Genomic DNA, 17342 nt, shown 5'->3' on the forward strand with positions numbered 1-17342 from the left:
CTAGACATTATGAGCAGGGAATGCCCAGGCTTGGTCATATCACTCCTTTCCCCCCTACCCCCCACCCCCATTTAATCGTTCACAGGATTTGAATCCAAAGTTGAAGACTGAAGAACAAAGCATGCAATTTTGTTGGGAACCATTATTATAAAAATCTTTGATTTATGTCAGAACTAGTCTCCTGGATAAATGTTTTCTTATTACTGTTTTAGGCTTCTTTTCATCTTTATAAATAACAATTTTGCAAGCAGCTAGCTGGATCTGTTTTGTGCTTAAATTTTTCTTTTAGTGTTATTTTTGTGTAATGTTAAGTGGGTACACTTAACTCTGACAAAAAGAAGACCCCTTGTTACTCTACTTAAACTTCTACAGCAGAAATGTCTTTAGGCCCAAGCTAACATCTTTCCGTGGGTTTAATTGCACTTTTGGATCAGGGACCCAATCCCGGAAGGTTTTATATGTTCTTGACTCCCATTGAAATCCACGAGGATGGAGGATGCTCAGTGTGACCCAGTTTTTGTAATCGGTATCTCCTCGTGATTATGCAGATCCAATTTGGATTCAGAGCATTTCTGAATTCGAAATGATTAGGTGGGTCTTAGTAGCCACATCACAAAATACCACCAAAGTTTAATGCCAAACTATTATCTTGTTTGGCATCCTCTATCAAAGGCCAAGGACCGAAGTACCCTCTCCATGAGAAACACTAATTGGAGCCGCATTGCAAAGCTTTCCCTGCCACTACCCCATACCGTACCCATTCTGTGGCTAAAGAGGACTTCATTGTCCAGAACTATTAAATTGAAAGCCTTCCCCAACGTTATACATTGATTTTAAAACATTTAAAATGCTTTTAAGAATACTTGTAGAGCTGCTTTGAACAATGCCTCCCTAGTGTTTAGTAATACCTGAGTCCAAGAGTTTGGCTATTTAAATTGAAACGCTCCTTATTTTGTATTTTGGAGGGGGAAGTCCGTATGAATCTGGTTGCCATTTTATCTGTTCCATTGGATAATATGGGAACAGAATAAGTGTATTAAAGTTTAGCAAGTTGTTGGAGTTTTATTTTTTAATCAGGTCTACCTTTAAAGATGTTAACAAGCTCCACCTTAAATATATAATTTCCCAAAATTCCTGGCCATGTGCTGATCCTCATTTCCTGTCTTTCTTTCTTTCTCCCTCCCAGTTTGCTTCCCTCTGGAGTAATTCCAGTGCTCTGAAGCTGGAAAGCAGATGTTAAGGGAACCAGTGCTCAGACACACAGAGGCACTTTTGATATATTTTTTTAAACATTCCTATCGCTTGAATCTTTTTTCTTCATGTAATATTAAAGCAAAAAGGGGTTTTTCACTCTGTGAAGCCAAATCAATGCCCCTAATCCTGTAACCCTACAATTGTATGTTCATCCCTCTTGCATTGGAACACTTGTATTTCTTGTCCTCTCTTTGCCCTGTTTCATGTTGTGACTTGAGAGGCCCTTAGACTTGTGTGCGTTGAAGACTCGGAGCTGGAATCTTCATTACTGCTTTATTGCGTTCAGCCGTGGATTGGTGTCAGTTGCCTGCATGATCATGTTACATGCTTAGGAGCTGAAGTTACAGTCAATTATTTAGGTGCTGCTTTATACCAGTTACCCTCTGGAAGGTGTTGGAGTTCTTCTGATGCTGACAGATAAGGGTTGTCACTTGCTTTTGACCTACAGGTTGCTGATCAGGGTTTCTGTTGTTGGCGTGTCCTTGATTTCCTGGACTATTATGAATTTTAGACCCCTTGTGAGAAGGAGGCAGTTTGCTATGCTGTGTAGACTGAAGTGCTATTGGAAGGAAAATAGGGTAAGATTTTAAATACCTGGTACAGTTTGCAAACGTAGGTGAAGGCCCAGGGCTGAGGGTGTGCCTACAGTTGGGAGGTGCCATTGTAGCACAGGTAGGCATACCTGAGCTAGCTTGCTAAAAATAGCTGTGAAGCTGTGGCAGCATGAGTGGAATTAGGGGTTAGGCACCCAAGTAAAAGCTGGTCTGGGACCCTTGGTAGGTACTCCAGTGGCTAGCCTGTGCTGCCTACCTCCCTCCTCCCCCCACCCCAACCCCCCAAGCAATGCTTCCAGGGAGCAAAGCTAGCTTGGGTACATCTGTGGGTGCTGCAGTCACACCTCCTGACTGCATTATAGACATACCGTGAGAGTCAAGTGATCTGGATTTTATTCCTGGATCTTCCTACACGACTTTGGTTATGACACTTGATCTCCGTTCCTCGGTTTCCCTACCTGTGAAATAGAGAGAACAAGCGTTCCCTAATGCAGTGTAAATGCTTTGAGATCTTCAGATGGAACTACTAAATACTTATTGCTGTTGTTCCAATGCTGGGTGGGAAATAGATGTACCACTTGGACTAGTACTTTGGGATTTTTTGCTGTCCTGATAGTGACGGTTACATATTACGTCTAGCTAGGTTGCACTAACTCAACCTAATGAGTAGATCCAATGGGGAGGCAGTACTGCAGCCAGTAGCTAGGTGGTCAGTAGCTTTGTGTGGCTTAACCCGTGACTAGCCATAGACTGAAACGGTATAAGGTCACATAAAGCTGTCTGGATGGATTGTGTTTTGCAATGCAAAAGTCTAAAATAGATAGAAAAATGAACAAACCAGCATAGAGTCTTTATCCGTTAGTGCTATCGTTCTGATCTGAAAAATGTCAACTCTTGTAGTCCTGTATGGACTAAGATCTATGCAGTGCGTACTCTTATTTGATTTTGTAATGTGAGTTGTACTCCAGGTTATGTCTGAAATCCAATCACATACTGTATAGCTTGACATTCCCAAGTAACCACAATACATAGTCAACAAAGAACAGGAACTTCAGATATTTTGAAATCTTCAAAATACTGGGGGAGAGAGAGTATGATCTCAATAACCCTACCCAGGGGCTATCTGTTCAAAACACTTACGGGGAGGAGTAGAGAGGGGCCCAAGTCATGGAATTCCAATCCAAATCAGTATTGTTCAGATTCATTATGAAGACAGGCTTAAGCCAGAAAGTTTGGCTCCAGATATGGATTTTTCCAGTGCCTGTCAATTTTGGTCTTTGGGTTCCAGTTCCGGGCTATTTCAAACCAGGAGTGTGCTAGAGCAGTGGTTCTCAACTAGGGCTCTGGGGCCCTGTGGGGGGCCATGAGCAGGTTTCAGGGGGTCCGCCAAGCAGGGTCAGTGTTAAACTCGCTAGGGTCCAGGGCAGAAAGCTGAAGCCCCGGGCCCTGAGCCCCAACACTTGGGGCTGAAGCCGAAACCTGAGTAAAGTAGCTTTGCGGGGGCCCCTGTGGCATGGGGCCCCAGGCAATTGCCCAGCTTGCTATGCCCTAACGCCGGCCCCGGCTTTTATATGCAGAAAACCAATTATTATGGCACAAATGGGCTGTGGAGTTTTTATAGCATGTTGGAGGGGGGGGAAGATTGAGAATCCCTGCGCTAGAGAGCAGAGGGAGAGGGTTGTTCATAACCACATCGTGCTGTTTACAAGAGACCTTAGCCGGTGCCTGGACAGTATTTGTAAGACCCTCCTTTCATGCTGAGACCAGTTGAGACATGCTCCAGAAAGAATTGCCTCTAGCCCTCCTTGGCATGAAGTGGGATTACTCTTATTCAGGGCCTATGGATGGTGATGGGGAGAAAGCAGGAAGGGAGAAAACTCACCAAAATTTGGCACATGGCAAATCTTGAATTCCTGCTCTCTTTATGAGAGTGCTGCTACAGTGCCTGGTGCATTCAAACCCTGCTGTATTCAGTTCACATATAAAAAGATTTCCATTACCTTTGGGTTGAGTCTGCAGACTTCTAAGAATCCCTGGTATGGTTTTCTAATACTGGTTGCTTCAGGGAGCACAGTGTGCCAAAAATCAATGATAGTTTCCAAATTTGTGTGCTGTAGTTGACTGTGGCCCGAGTGAAGGATCATAATTGCTGCATGCTGAAATGTTAGAAAGAGGGGACTCGCTTGCATAGCCCTAGATTTTTACTTCTGTATAGAGACGATACAGAAGCAGGATTGTGTATCCATCACAAGGTGGATGTAATCATTGCCACTCTGTCTAGAAATACTGCAGTGAATAGCAGTAATTGAGTCACTTGCAAAGCCTCAGGGGCACAGGTATGGAGACCAGTCCTTTGTTTTCCTTTGCTCTTTTGAGGATGCAATCCCTTGCAAAACCAGGTCTTTTGAACCCCTACATTAAGCTGGCTGGTGGATTTAAACATGGGAGATTCCTCCTCCTTTCCTTCCTCTACAGCAGTTAGGGATAGGCTGCTAAGACTTGGGTTAAACCTTGTAAATACTGGCTTTTGTAATAGGTGTTCCAAGTAAAGAGTTTTAGATACCATCCTTATTTAAAGACATATTCTCCACTTGATCCCTGCTCAGGACTCCTAATGACATCAATCAGTATTTTGACTCAGTGAATCAGAACAGAATAAGTCCAATAGCCTAAAAGAAACCTCACAGCTAATCTGACTCTTCCTGTCAAAGCTCACTCATGTGAAGGAGAATTACTTGACTATCCTTGTATTTTACCAATCGCTTCTTTTTGCTTTCTAGTGAGTCTCGGTTTTTGTTATAGAAGCCTCAGAGCCCTGCCATTTTAACCTTTTGTTTCCTGAGCACCAGGAATTTAATGGTGCCCGCATCCCCACTTACAGTTCAAGCATCTGCTCCAGGTACCTTGGGAGATTAAAGAGAGGGGTTTCACTGAGTTACTCTGGAGCAAGCTGGGGTTTCACTAGGGAAATCGGAGTTATCCACGTATTCCTCCCTGGAGCCTGATTGTAATCTGAAATCGCTGATGAAGTGTCAGTAATAACAGGAGTTAGAAAAAACACTTTCCCAAAAGGCCAGCTGTGGAAGAATGACAAACTTCAGCCTGGAAAGGTGTGAGCATATTTTGTATTTGGTCGACGTTCAATTTTTTTTTTTTCCAAATCATCCTTCAAATAGTCTCAGACTTACTATTTTAAAAAAAAAATGTTACTCCAGTTTTGAGCCTGAATTTTTTTCTAATCAAGTAGTTGCTCCATCTTTACAATGGCATGAAGGCGGGCACAGTTCACACCTACTGGAGATAGGAGGCATTCTGTAAAATGCTTCATAGAGGATCAGGGGTCTAAAGAAAATGGGAGTGAAACATACCCCAATACAGAGGGAATGCACAAGGTTGATGAAGGGCCTCTGCTTTGGGGTGAATGTCACCTTTAATTGTAATAACTTGTCCTTTGCATTATGGGCATGAGAGATGCAATTTGGAAGAAAAGAGAATTCTGTGTATACGATCTGTTCATTAACGTGGTGGCTATTCAGCACTTCCATGCTCAAAACAGTCTCTTTTTATCCCATTCCGTGTAAAAGCTGCCTGCAGCCAACCTACTACTGAATTTTCCCTTATGCCTCGGGAGTAAGCGTCTCTCTGATCTGGAGAGACCACTTCTCCTTGAAGCAACGGGTAACTCTTCTGTTAAAATAGTTCATTGTTCCTTGCTAGCTGAGTAGACTGTGAGGTGACTAATTATAGAAAGTGGATGAGTTGAGACACCAAAAGCATAACACAAAATCCAACATCTGGTTCTAAGATATCGTCTAAGTCATTTTTTGTCTTAGTCGTTGTATCTGGAAGGACTACAAAGGCCGGTCTGTGTGGTAACAATATTTTCTTTTAATATACGCAGGCATCTAGGTAAAGAAGGCTGGGCCCCAGCATCATACCTGAAGAAGGCTAAAGATGATCTTCCGTCTAGGAAAAAGAACTTAACTGGGCCAGTGGAAATTATAGGCAACATCATGGAGATCAGTAACCTGCTGAACAAGAAACCATCCAGCGACAAGGAAACCCAAGCAGAAAACGAAATGGTGGAATCCCACATAACAAAGAAAGAAATCAGCTTGCCGATCCTGTGCAATGACTCTAATGGCAATGCCATGATGACCTCAGACAAGCAGGCTTCGAAACTGGCTCAGGGATCCCCTGCTGTAGCGAGGATCGCACCACAAAGAGCTCAAATAAGTAAGACCAGAATGTATAGCTGGACTGCCATCATTTTCATAAGAATTCCTGATTTATCTTTGTGTGGGGGCCTGTGGCGTGTTACTTGCTGAAGGGGCCACACTGGAGTAGCCTTGCCCTGAGTCTGTAGAGAATAAGTTCAGTATAGAGCATGTTCCCTGAAGCAAGGGCTGCCCTCTTTACTGCACTGTGTCTACAAGCATCTATTTATTACTTTGTCAGCCAGGAAGCTCGCTCATGTTGGTCCTATAAGGGAATAATTTATTTGCCTTCCTAGTGATAGAAGGAGATAAGAGCATAAGATAATGCATGGTCCACAGAACGCACAAGTATCACTGGGCTAGTGATAAAGCTGCAAGTACAGAACGGTACGAGGATTAATGTGCAGTGTGAGGAGTACGTCAGCAAGGTTGTGTGCGAGCGAAAGGAATCCGCTCACAGGGATTCCGTTGTAGGATCAGGACTCGTGTTTGTAGTTCTGTGGTGGTTCCAAGAAGTGTTCATTCTCCAGCGTCAGTACAGTTTCATCTCCCCGACCTCAGGACTGTGCTTGGTACAGTAACTTGTGTGAACTTCAAAATTCTTTTCTAGGACAAGTCCACTGGTTTCCTCAGAGTAGGTTCTAAAGTGAGACCCTGAATAATAACTATTAAAACAGCACTCTGGTGACCAGAGCAGATGACTAGAAGTTGGGACACCTGGCTTCTGTTCCCCACTCCTTCATTTGTTTACTGTTCTCTTGGGGCAGGTCACTGTAACAGTTGTGCCTTGGCTGCTGCTTCTGTGAGATGGGGCCAATGATACTGCCCAACCGTTGCAAAGAGCTTTGATACGTTGTGACTAAAACTGCAGTGTTAATGTTACTGTTCTGACGGATTCCTTTTACTATGGAAAACCTAGATACAGGGACAATTTCTCTGCTGGCCCAATTCCAGTGAAGTCCATGGAGTTATTTCAGCAGAGAATACAGCCCAGTGTTATTTAAAGATTGTACAGTGGTGGCCTTTGAAAACTTGCTAAGGTTACCTCAGTAATCTCCAGTGGTCCCTTATACTTTTCTATACTCACTCTTAGAAATACTTTGATCACTGCAAATAATGGAACGTTCTAACAGCAATTACTAATTTAGCTATCTAGGACAGTTGGCAGCTTCAGAAAGCTTTTGCTTAGCACAACTTACACAGCTAAATAAAATTAACTTTTTAAACTTTTTTTCCCCCATAGGCTCTCCAAATCTAAGAACTAGGCCTCCACCTCGGAGAGAATCCAGTCTGGTTTGTGGTTTTTTTTTTTATTCTTAAATATTGCGACGGTCATCTAGACACAAAGCTTTAGAGGAACCCCCTCTCCCCCCACACAGGGCTTCTGAAGAGATTTTTTTTTTTTAAACACACGGCATATAATAGAGAATAAAATACACATTCTGGAATTTGCTCAACATTCATTGAGGACATTTTTCTGAGTCAGTGCATGTTTTGAAAAAATCTTGCTTCACATATAAGCGCTATTCTTGGTTGTGTGATTTTTTTTTTTCTGTCTTTATTTTTAAATATTAAAGAGCAGCTATCACTTAAAATAACTCCAATTAGGGAAGTGTGAAACTGGATGGCGTGGGAGAAGCCTTGTTTATGAAAAATGTCATGATCTCTGTTTTTGTTTTGGGTCAATTTTGAACCCAGGAACAACTTTTTAATATAAATTCAGTCATATTGGGCTTTGTGTGGGAACATCCATGGAAAAATGTTCTTCATTTGGAATAAAACCGCCCTTTCAGTGTTTTATATACAAAGTTGAACGCCCAACTTTGTGTGGTGCTTTGTTCCCATAACTCCTACTGGGACCAATTGGACCATTAATTATTAAACATTAATAAGTATAATAGGATCAACCTTTGAAGGGATGATACTTGAGCTATAGAATGGTAATTGTAACTGTGCTCACATACTACAGTGGTGGGGCCATGTAGTTCAACTGGGAACAAAGTTTTTAAGTAACAGCCATCACATTTTCACTAGCCAACTACATCTTCCTGGGATTGTGGCATATTTCAGAACCATGCACAGAATATTGAGTGCATTGTGTAAACTTGCCCTGTTTGAATCCTTCCTTTTAAAAAAGGGCATAAGTACCAACACTGAATGGCTCCAAATACAAGAGCATAAATAGTATTTATAGATTTTATTTATTTTTCCCCAATGGCTGTGATTTAGATAGGTACCTTACTAGAGAATGGCTTGTCCTCTTACACCAGTGAAGTGGGCTTTTAGCAAGCTACCAGGGCTGGCATTTCCCAATGGAACAAAAGAACTGAATTGTTATGTTCCTCTTTTTTTGTTCATCTTTATGCCGAGATGAGCTTGCATGAGGGACCCTGTGTTCAGACCCTAATAAGAGCACCCAGCTAGGGTACAAAGCACCCGAGTCTCAAGAACTGTTCTTTTGAAAAATGTGCAAATTTGAGAGCTGTTCTTATGAGATTTCTACCAACTCAGAATGAAATCTCATGAGACTTTGGACACACCAAACTAGAATATAGGCCCCTTTTTGTTTTTCATCCTATCATGAACAAAAAATTGTAGAAAGCAATCTCAGATTGGAACATTTTGAATCTAATTGGCCTAAATGTAAAAGGGGTTTGGATGCAAAGTTTTGGACCACCTTTAGTTGCTATGTCATATCAGTGTAACGTCCCTCATGACGACGAGGACCAATAATAAACCCTTGATTCTCTGAGCTTTTCCCCCCCACAGAGGGGTTGGTGGCCTGAGCGTTACTGAAATGCTTAGTCTTCCTGCAACCCATAGTCTTGACTCTGCCCTTTTATAATTCCAAAGTAGATAAATTGAGTTCTGGGGAGGAGTAAAACCTTAACGTCCTGTCTGCTGCACCTGGACGCTAAAGCGCCCACAGCTCTTTCAAAAGAGTAAGGACTTTCCCAATTACATTTTAGCCAAAATTGTCCCTTCCACCTTTCCTGCAGTGGTGCGCAGCATGCCTATAGCAGCTAGAAACTGCTGCCCACCTCCAAGGTGGCTACATTTTAATGCTGCGGCATCTGTTTAATCTTTAAGTCTGTTTGGTATCTTGTGGGAGGACAGGTGCTAGGGAAATGGGAATTATTAAAATTAGTTGTCCTGCTGTCTGGACTTGCAGAACTCAGGGCAGACGTATAAAAAGCAGAACTGTCTCCTAAATATGAGGAAGACCTAGTAACCCCATTAGACAGAAGTTACATCAATCAAATACTTTTGTTTGTAGCGGAGTCTCTCCTGCTCGGAGCAGGAGCAGTGTGAATTTGGATTCACTATGTAATGTGCAGCATTCAGCTCTTCCAATTCTTTTATCCTGTGTGTTGATCTCAAACTTCTCTTCTGAACATTTTATTAACTGAGAGCTCAGTATGGTTAATATTTACGCTGTTTTCCTCCTGACTTTTGTTTCCTTTGCACTAATTATTTCAATTAGTTTTTATTTTGGCAGGAATGCTGTAATTAACTCCATGTTAACAAAACACATGTGAAGCATCAAGTATGTTTGCTGTTTCCAATTAGCTCAGTTTAAATTCAAACCATTCTAAAATCTGAAGGCATGTTGTTATACTGCATCCTATGCTATATTTTAACGTGTACAGTGCTGAAATGCAGAATTGAAACATTGCTAGGCAAGGTTAATACGTGGGCCAAAATGCCTCTGGCAGTTATGTTAAAATGATACATGTTTCTTACTATGAGGGTGGTTTAGAAATCAATGGAGTAGTACGTTAAGGTACAGTATTTTGCTTCCTTTCTTCAGTTTTCTGGCTCAGAATCTTGCTGCAACTATCTCAGTTGTCATCTTAACTATCTGTCACAATTCAGACCTGTGTGTGTAAGTCACATTTTTAATGAAAGGAGCAGATTTTGTCTTTAAAGAACCAAAGATCCCTTCTGGTTTTTTCCATCAGGACTCTTTTGTGCTTATTTAATAATGAGTCATGTCATTCCATAGAGTGTTACGCTAATCATGGACGGTGCAGATATATAGATGCTTAGAGGAATGGAATCTTTCCCAGTTTCTCTTTTTAAGTCTAAAATATGAGAGGAACCTAGTAAGATTGTCTGTGGTTTTAGGGTTGGTCAATGATGACATCGGGGTTTGAACAAAATTGCTTGTTCTCCGTTACATAAAGAAATAGGGAGCTAGGGCCCCCATCCTGACATCCATCCAACTGCCATTGGCATTTTAGCTGAGTAAATCCATAAATTGTGATCCGGTTCAGTCAAGGGATACTTGTGGGAGGTGCTCAGGTTTTATGGTGAAAGACACAGATATGTATGTTTGTTTTTTCCTTTTTAATTCCAATTAATAAATAGCAATTATCAGCTTTTAGATTTTTACGTGCAGCTCTAGTTAATCTGGATCACTTACAGTTCTTGATATCTGGGAAACAGGTTCCATCTTGGTCCTGTTGCACAAAATTTTCCATATGTATGTCCTCTGAAGCCATAGGTGGGTGAGGTGATATCTCTTATTGGACCAACTTCTGTTGGTGAGAAAGAAGCTTCTGAGCTTACTCAGAGCTCTTCTTTGGGAGAAAGAGCTCAAGCAAAGCTCTGTGTGTAAGGTCAGAAGCTTGTCTCTCTCTCTCAAACAGAAGTCAGTCCAATAAGAGATTATCTCACCCGCCTTGTCACTTTAATATCCTGGGACCAATACGGCTACAACAACACTGCAAACCTTTTGTTATAGAAAGCCTGGTGCTTATCGCTAGGAGGTAAATTAGGAGTAAGGAATGCCACTTGTTCAGCAGCATTGAAAAATGGCAAATCACTGTCCATGCTGACACATCCAGCCTCTTCTTGCTAGCTGCTCTCTAAACAAGACTTTCCTTTGTTGCCACAGGGCTTCCAGTTGCCTAAACCACCTGAGCCTCCATCAGTGGAAGTGGAATATTACACTATTGCAGAATTCCAGTCTTGTATTTCTGACGGAATAAGCTTTCGTGGAGGACAAAAGGCAGAGGTGAGCCTAAACGGTGCAACTGTACAAAATAATAATGCTTTGCAATGGTAGAGCATTGTACAAAGTTAGATGATGGCTTGAAAGAAAAAAAAAATCCTAACCCGTTAACTCTCCAAACTAATGGCAGTGTTCATCATCATCATCTTCTAGGTTATTGATAAGAACTCTGGTGGCTGGTGGTATGTACAGATTGGAGAGAAAGAAGGGTGGGCTCCAGCATCTTACATTGATAAAAGGAAGAAGCCCAATTTAAACAGAAGAACCAGTACTCTAACCCGACCCAAGGTCCCTCCCCCAGCACCTCCCAGTAAACCAAAAGACGTGGAAGAAGGAACCGCTCCTGGGACTGTTTCATCAGGAGAAGTCCAGGACTCCCCACAAAAGCTCATATATGAAGAACCAGAGTATGATGTGCCTGCCTTTGGCTTTGATGCAGAGTCTGAGGTGAATGAGAGCCATGGAGATGATAGTTCCTTGGAAAAACGTCTGTTTCAGCCACTCAAGCCGTCCCCTGTCTCATCCCTGCAGAGGGCAAAGTTCAGAGTTGGCGAGTCTTCAGAGGATGTTGCTCGTGAAGAAGAGATCATCTATGAAAATGAGGGATTCAGACCTTATGTGGAGGACATTTTGTCATGTAAAGAATCTAGCGGAGATTCGGATTCCCAAAAAAGCTCCTCTCTCTCTCTAATCCGAAGAAACTCTCCATGCTCCAGTTCTCCCAAGTCATCGCTCCTGAAGCTCAAATCTGACAAAAGCATTCAGCCCGATCTTGGAAAATGTCACTATTCCAGGAGTGACGAGGTAAAACCCAGATCAGCCTCAGACGTTGGCTTACGTAGCATGCCAAGAACAAGTGCGAAGAAGGAGCCTGGACAGAGCCCCTCAACCAAAGCAAAGCCAATGGTTAGACCTAAACCCTTCCTCAATAAGGCAGATTCTCAGAGCCAAGAAAAAATGGATATCAGCACTTTAAGGCGTCAGCTGAGGCCAACTGGGCAGCTCAGAGGTGGACTTCAAGGTTCGAGAAGTGAAGAGTCTGAAAGCCCTCCACAAATAGCTCCTGAGATCCAAGATGACTCCCTTAGAAGAAGCTCCACAGATCTCATTACATCTCCTTCCCATGCCATTTTCTGCTCTAACCATTCAGCCAAGACAGAGCAAGAGAATGAGACAAAATGTTTGTATGTAACCACTGACTCTTACCAAAAGGTTCAGGATTCTGAAATCTGCTTCCCAGCAGGAGTGGAAGTGGAAGTGTTGGAAAAGCAAGCCAGCGGATGGTGGTATATGAAGTATGGAGATATGGAAGGGTGGGCTCCTTCCCACTACCTGGTACTCGCCGATAACCAACGACGAGAAGCCTCAGAGACCGACATCTCGCTGGCCAGGAACAGAAGAAATGAAAGCAAGTCAAATAGTTTGGAGAAAATAGAGAAAAGAGTTCAGGCTTTGAACACCATCAACCAGAGCAAAAGAGCAATGCCCCCCATTCCAAGCAAACCCCCTGGTGGCTTTTCCAAAACTTCAGGGGCTGTGAAAATGAGGAATGGAGTGAGACAGTTAGCAGTGAGGCCACAGTCTGTGTTCGTTTCCCCGCCCCCAAAGGATAATAACCTGTCATGCTCCCTGCGCAGGAACGAATCCTTAACTACTACAGACCACCTAAGGGCTGTCCGCCGGAATTCCTCTTTCAGCAGTGCGCGATCACAGCCCGGTGACTCGAAGGCAAAGCAGGCTGAGCAATCAGGCATAGAGGGATTGGAGACAACCTGCAATCTATCCACTCAGCGCAATGGAATCCCAGTGTCCACCGTCCGGCCAAAGCCCCTTGAAAAATCTCAGTTCATCCACAACAACCTCAAGGATATCTATGTTTCCATTGCAGACTATGAGGGGGATGAGGAGACGGCAGGGTTTCAGGAAGGTGTCTGCATGGAGGTCCTGGAAAGAAACCCAAATGGTTGGTGGTACTGTCAGATCATGGATGGTGGGAAACCATTTAAAGGCTGGGTGCCCTCAAATTATTTGGAGAAAAAAAATTAATGTTGCAATATCTTTAAATTCCCTAATTTATACTGTTCCTGCTGTGTACATCTGAAAAAAATGCTATACCCACAAAAATTTTTTCCCGTGCTCTAGTTTGTGCAAAGGGACTGACTGATTAAGCTATGCTGTGTTTGCAGAGCTTTATGGGGTTAACATGGCCTGAAGGAATTTAAGCAAAGAAAAAGAAGATACAGCATAGTCAAACGCCCTTTTTTGGGAAGCTGTTGTTAATCTGTGTGTAACAGGGTATGATATCTCATCTTTCCTGTTGCTAATGGTGGGAAACCAAATGTGTGCCTTTGCGAGAGATACAAACTGATGCATCCACTTGAGGAAATCGTTGGGGGGAGTTTAGTGCCAAACTTAAACATTTTAGAATCTCTGCTTCCTCTCATCTCCACATGGAATATCCAGAAGTTTTTAATGTGTTTTCACAACTTTTAAGTGTGCAAAGTGAGTTGGAATTTGATTCTAAAATACAGAGGAGAACCCCAGCCCTTTCTAGAAGCTCAGATTTTTCACTCTTCTCAACAGTCAATTTCAGCGTTGGAGCCTTTTCATCGTGGAGAGATTTGGTCTCTGACTTCAACCGCGGTTTGTCATTATTACTAAACCTCAGAAATGACATTCAGGAGGCACTGGGGTTTTTTTGTGTTTGTTTTTGGGGTTTTTTTTGCTGCCTTTTGTTCTCTCTCTGGGCTCTTGAGCTGAGACTCCGGGTGTTCTTATGGCCTGTAGGGCTACCAGGTGCTTGCAAACACACCACAAAAACAAACCTATGGACACAATTTTGTGAACAATGATTACTTTAAATACTCCTTGTTTAGTTCAGTGTGGTGACTCCTGCCAGGAGATCCAGGTTGATTCTCTTTCCTGAGCTGGGTTTTTCCAAATTGTCACAATTTTTTAAATATTCAAAATACCCCTGCGGCCTCAAAGAAGAAAAGCAATCAAATGTGTTACTCCTGTTTTCACTGTCCGATACAAATTGGGCGCACATTCACAGGACCCACAAAGCTGTAAGTTAGAAACAGCCATAACCTGTTGCAGCATTAGTGTTTACAAAGGGGGCGGTGGAGAAGCCATTGAATTCAGTCTGCACAATTTTAATTTGTATATTTTGGGGGAGTTGTTTTTGTGTCTTTCCTGTGCATTCTGGGTATTTTTTTTTAACTGTGCATTGGTTTACCAAAAAAGCCTTTTTTTTTTTCCTTTAAGTGAAAACTAAAGTAGGAGTCAATTTTGTGATTGGATTCCCACTTGAATCCAAAAAGTACATTTGTACTGCAAAGAACACATGGGATTTTCAAGCTCAAAGAGAGATCTAATAACAAAGCAATTAGGGCTACAATGTGACTAACCAAAAAGCTGTCTCACCCCCACCTCCCCCCCACTTTTCCTTCGTGTTATTTATAACTGTAATGCTTTAAAACGTGACACATGGGTGGTGGGGCGGGGAATATACAACCATTTGGAAAGGGCATGGATTACAGACATGTTCCTGAGGTAGCCAGCTATTGTACTGTAAGCATCAGCCACTATAAATCCATACTGTACTTGAGAAAGTCTTGCTTTTAGCAGTTTAATGGGCTCGTTAACCATTTAAGTGACGATCAATATCCAGTTTCTTTAAATAAGAGGCAGCATTTTTGTGTCCTGTTTTAAAGGGGAAAAGTCAATTATTTCACTGCTGGTGTATTACACACATTGATACATGCCCTTTTATTTTCCAGCCAAACTTCATGCCAATTATCATTTGGCATTGGGAAGATAAAGGGTCTGATGATTTAGTTAGCTGGAACCCAACCTGATGTGGGGCCTAAAATAGCACAGTACTGAGTGTGTTATAGGGAGTGTTTTCTCTGCCAAAAAAAAAAAATACACAATTTAAAAGTTGTTCTCGTCTTTTTTTTTTTTTTGTGATTTGGGGTTTTTTAACTAATCACCACGAAAACTTTGAGGGAAAGAGGCCTACAGTTGACATGACTGATGCCCATTTGCTAGCTGAAAAACCATTACTTTGCAATCAAAGGCTGTGAATGGAGTTCTGTTGAAAGAGTTATGTCCACGAGTAATGGTGGGGGCGGGTGTTCTACTCAGATCCAACGTAAGTTGTGACGGGGAGGTGTATCTACACTACAGCCCATATCAAAATGTGTAGAGTCCTCTCTCTACCTTACGTTTTACTATATATATATATGTATATACCCAGTTAACCACATCTTACTGGATGTCTGTCTGAGGCGCTGCAGTCCCATCTCTCATGCTTCTGTCCATTTTTAGTTGTACTAATGTGGTAGCAGTCATTAAAGACTGCTGGAGCTGTTGTGAGATTATAATAGAAGTATTCTATTCTTCTGCTGGACAGTATTAAATGGAGCAATACATAGTTATCTGCTAGATTGCAGCACTAACAGTAGTGACTTAGTGACTTGTGTAACGTTATTTTGATTTACTTTAACAATAATGATGCGGAAGTGGTTCATTATTTTGAATTAATGCACTTTAACAATAAAAAATCCAAAATGGAAGTCAACACAGCAAACTAAGTGCATTATTTAAAGGTGCAGTATATAATTGTTCATTTTTTTAAAAAAGCATGTATTTATTAAAATTAATTTATAATTATTTAAAAATATGCTAAAGTTTTGTTTTGACAGCACTTTCATGCTGTCATCTCCTGAGGAGACAAAAAACACAGCTCCCAATACTTCTGCATTGAGCCACTGAACTCTCAAAATACAGAACAGCATGACTTGAGTTCTTGCCAAGAGAAAGAGAGACACATTTCTGATTAGAGAGCAATTTAGGAATATTCAGATTGTATCCAACAAAGGAAAGGCCACAGATGCAAAGAATCTCTGAGTGGGAGGAGACCTCTGGTGGGGCCATTGGAGCCTGCACTGGGACTGGATTGATTTCATTAACCCTAATTTTCCCCTTTCTGTGTGGGTGGCAGGATAGCTTTGAACACCTCCTCGAGCCTGGGCCCTGAATGAGGTTGTGGAATTACTGAGGTGATCAAACCCCGCTGTGACCTGGTGGTACTTATAGGCTCAGGCCATTGGAATCGGGGCCATTGTTAAACTTTGTAACTAAAGTCATTTTGTCGCATTCCTCCCTCTCTGCCAGTACACTAAATACTTCCCACTGCACCTTAAACCAGAGTTGCTTGTTCTGTCCTAATTGAGGGACTTGGTTTGGTCTTTGTCTTTGTGGGTACGTTGTGCCCAGCCAGTTATCAACAGCACAGTTGGCTGTGGTGTAGAATCTTTGACATCAACAAGGTACAAAAAAATATCAGTACCTGCAAATGCTGGTGTCTTGCGCGGGTTTTCTCAAGCATCAGTTCTGCTCAACAACAACTGATGATGATTACTCCTGTGAAGCTTCTTTCAGATTTCATAGGAGAAGGCAGAGGTGAGCAGGTCAGATTCTGTGTAACACAGCCCCCTCCCCGTAAAAACTACACACACGTACGCCCAACAGAATGGAAAGTGACAGATGCACTTGAATCTAAATGAGAGAGTTTGTGGCTCAGAAATGAATCTGAGCCACATAAACGTCAGATCCAGATTACCCGCTATTCGGGAATGACCAGATCTAGGCTTCACTTGAATTCAATGGTTGTGTCATAATTTTCAGGTTAAAAGGATGTTTTACAAAAGCAACAACGTTAGTCTAAGTACTGTTGTCACCAAACTTCCCTCCCCCACTTTAAGAACACTGGACCTGAAAGAAATTAGAGAAAGATGTGTCGAGTTATATATTTGATGACAGCACTTTTTGTGTAGTCAGATTCACTGTTTCCCTGTGTAGCCAGCTATTTTCCCCTCGTGGTTAAGATCTTTCATAAAGTGACAGAGGAAGGAAGCTCTCCCCGCCCCCCCCCCCCCCAAAAAAAAAAAAAGGAAAATTTGATTGTAAAACAAAAACTGCCAGGGTGACTTGGGGAAGATGAAGGAAGAGTTCATGGCCCTTTAATTTTTTTTTTACTGAATTTACCAAAACTGACACTGACACTGAACAATTTTTAAATGTATATGTGAACCTCACTTTATAACAGTAAGTACATAATTCCCTAGTGGTGATTTAAAAAAACTTGAAGCAAGTTTAAAAAAAAAAAAAAAATCTGGAGAGCTACTGAAGTATTTTGTGGAGTCAGAGTGCCCTCTTGTGGTAGGAGGAGATGAGTGCTGCCATTCTATTGGGCTAAATGATTGCTTTGATCATGCAGCCATGCTTTCCAAA

General features: G+C 42.0%; 1 protein-coding gene across 5 annotated transcripts in view; it reads left to right on the top strand.

Annotated features, from left to right (window-relative positions):
• Nucleotides 1-16977, top strand: part of SH3PXD2A (SH3 and PX domains 2A) — a 369953-nt gene extending 352976 nt beyond the window's left edge. For all 5 annotated transcript variants that reach the window (XM_074959414.1, XM_074959416.1, XM_074959415.1 and 2 more), the window contains 4 exons: nt 5710-6044; nt 7269-7318; nt 10926-11045; nt 11196-16977. In XM_074959414.1, the coding sequence (XP_074815515.1) occupies nt 5710-6044; nt 7269-7318; nt 10926-11045; nt 11196-13088 (2398 nt within the window). In that variant the 3' untranslated portion in view covers nt 13089-16977. The remainder of the gene's footprint in view (nt 1-5709; nt 6045-7268; nt 7319-10925; nt 11046-11195) is intronic.
• Nucleotides 16978-17342: the final 365 nt, after the last annotated feature.

Source organism: Natator depressus, chromosome 7 (assembly GCF_965152275.1).
Source record: "Natator depressus isolate rNatDep1 chromosome 7, rNatDep2.hap1, whole genome shotgun sequence".
Lineage (NCBI taxonomy): Eukaryota > Metazoa > Chordata > Testudines > Cheloniidae > Natator > Natator depressus.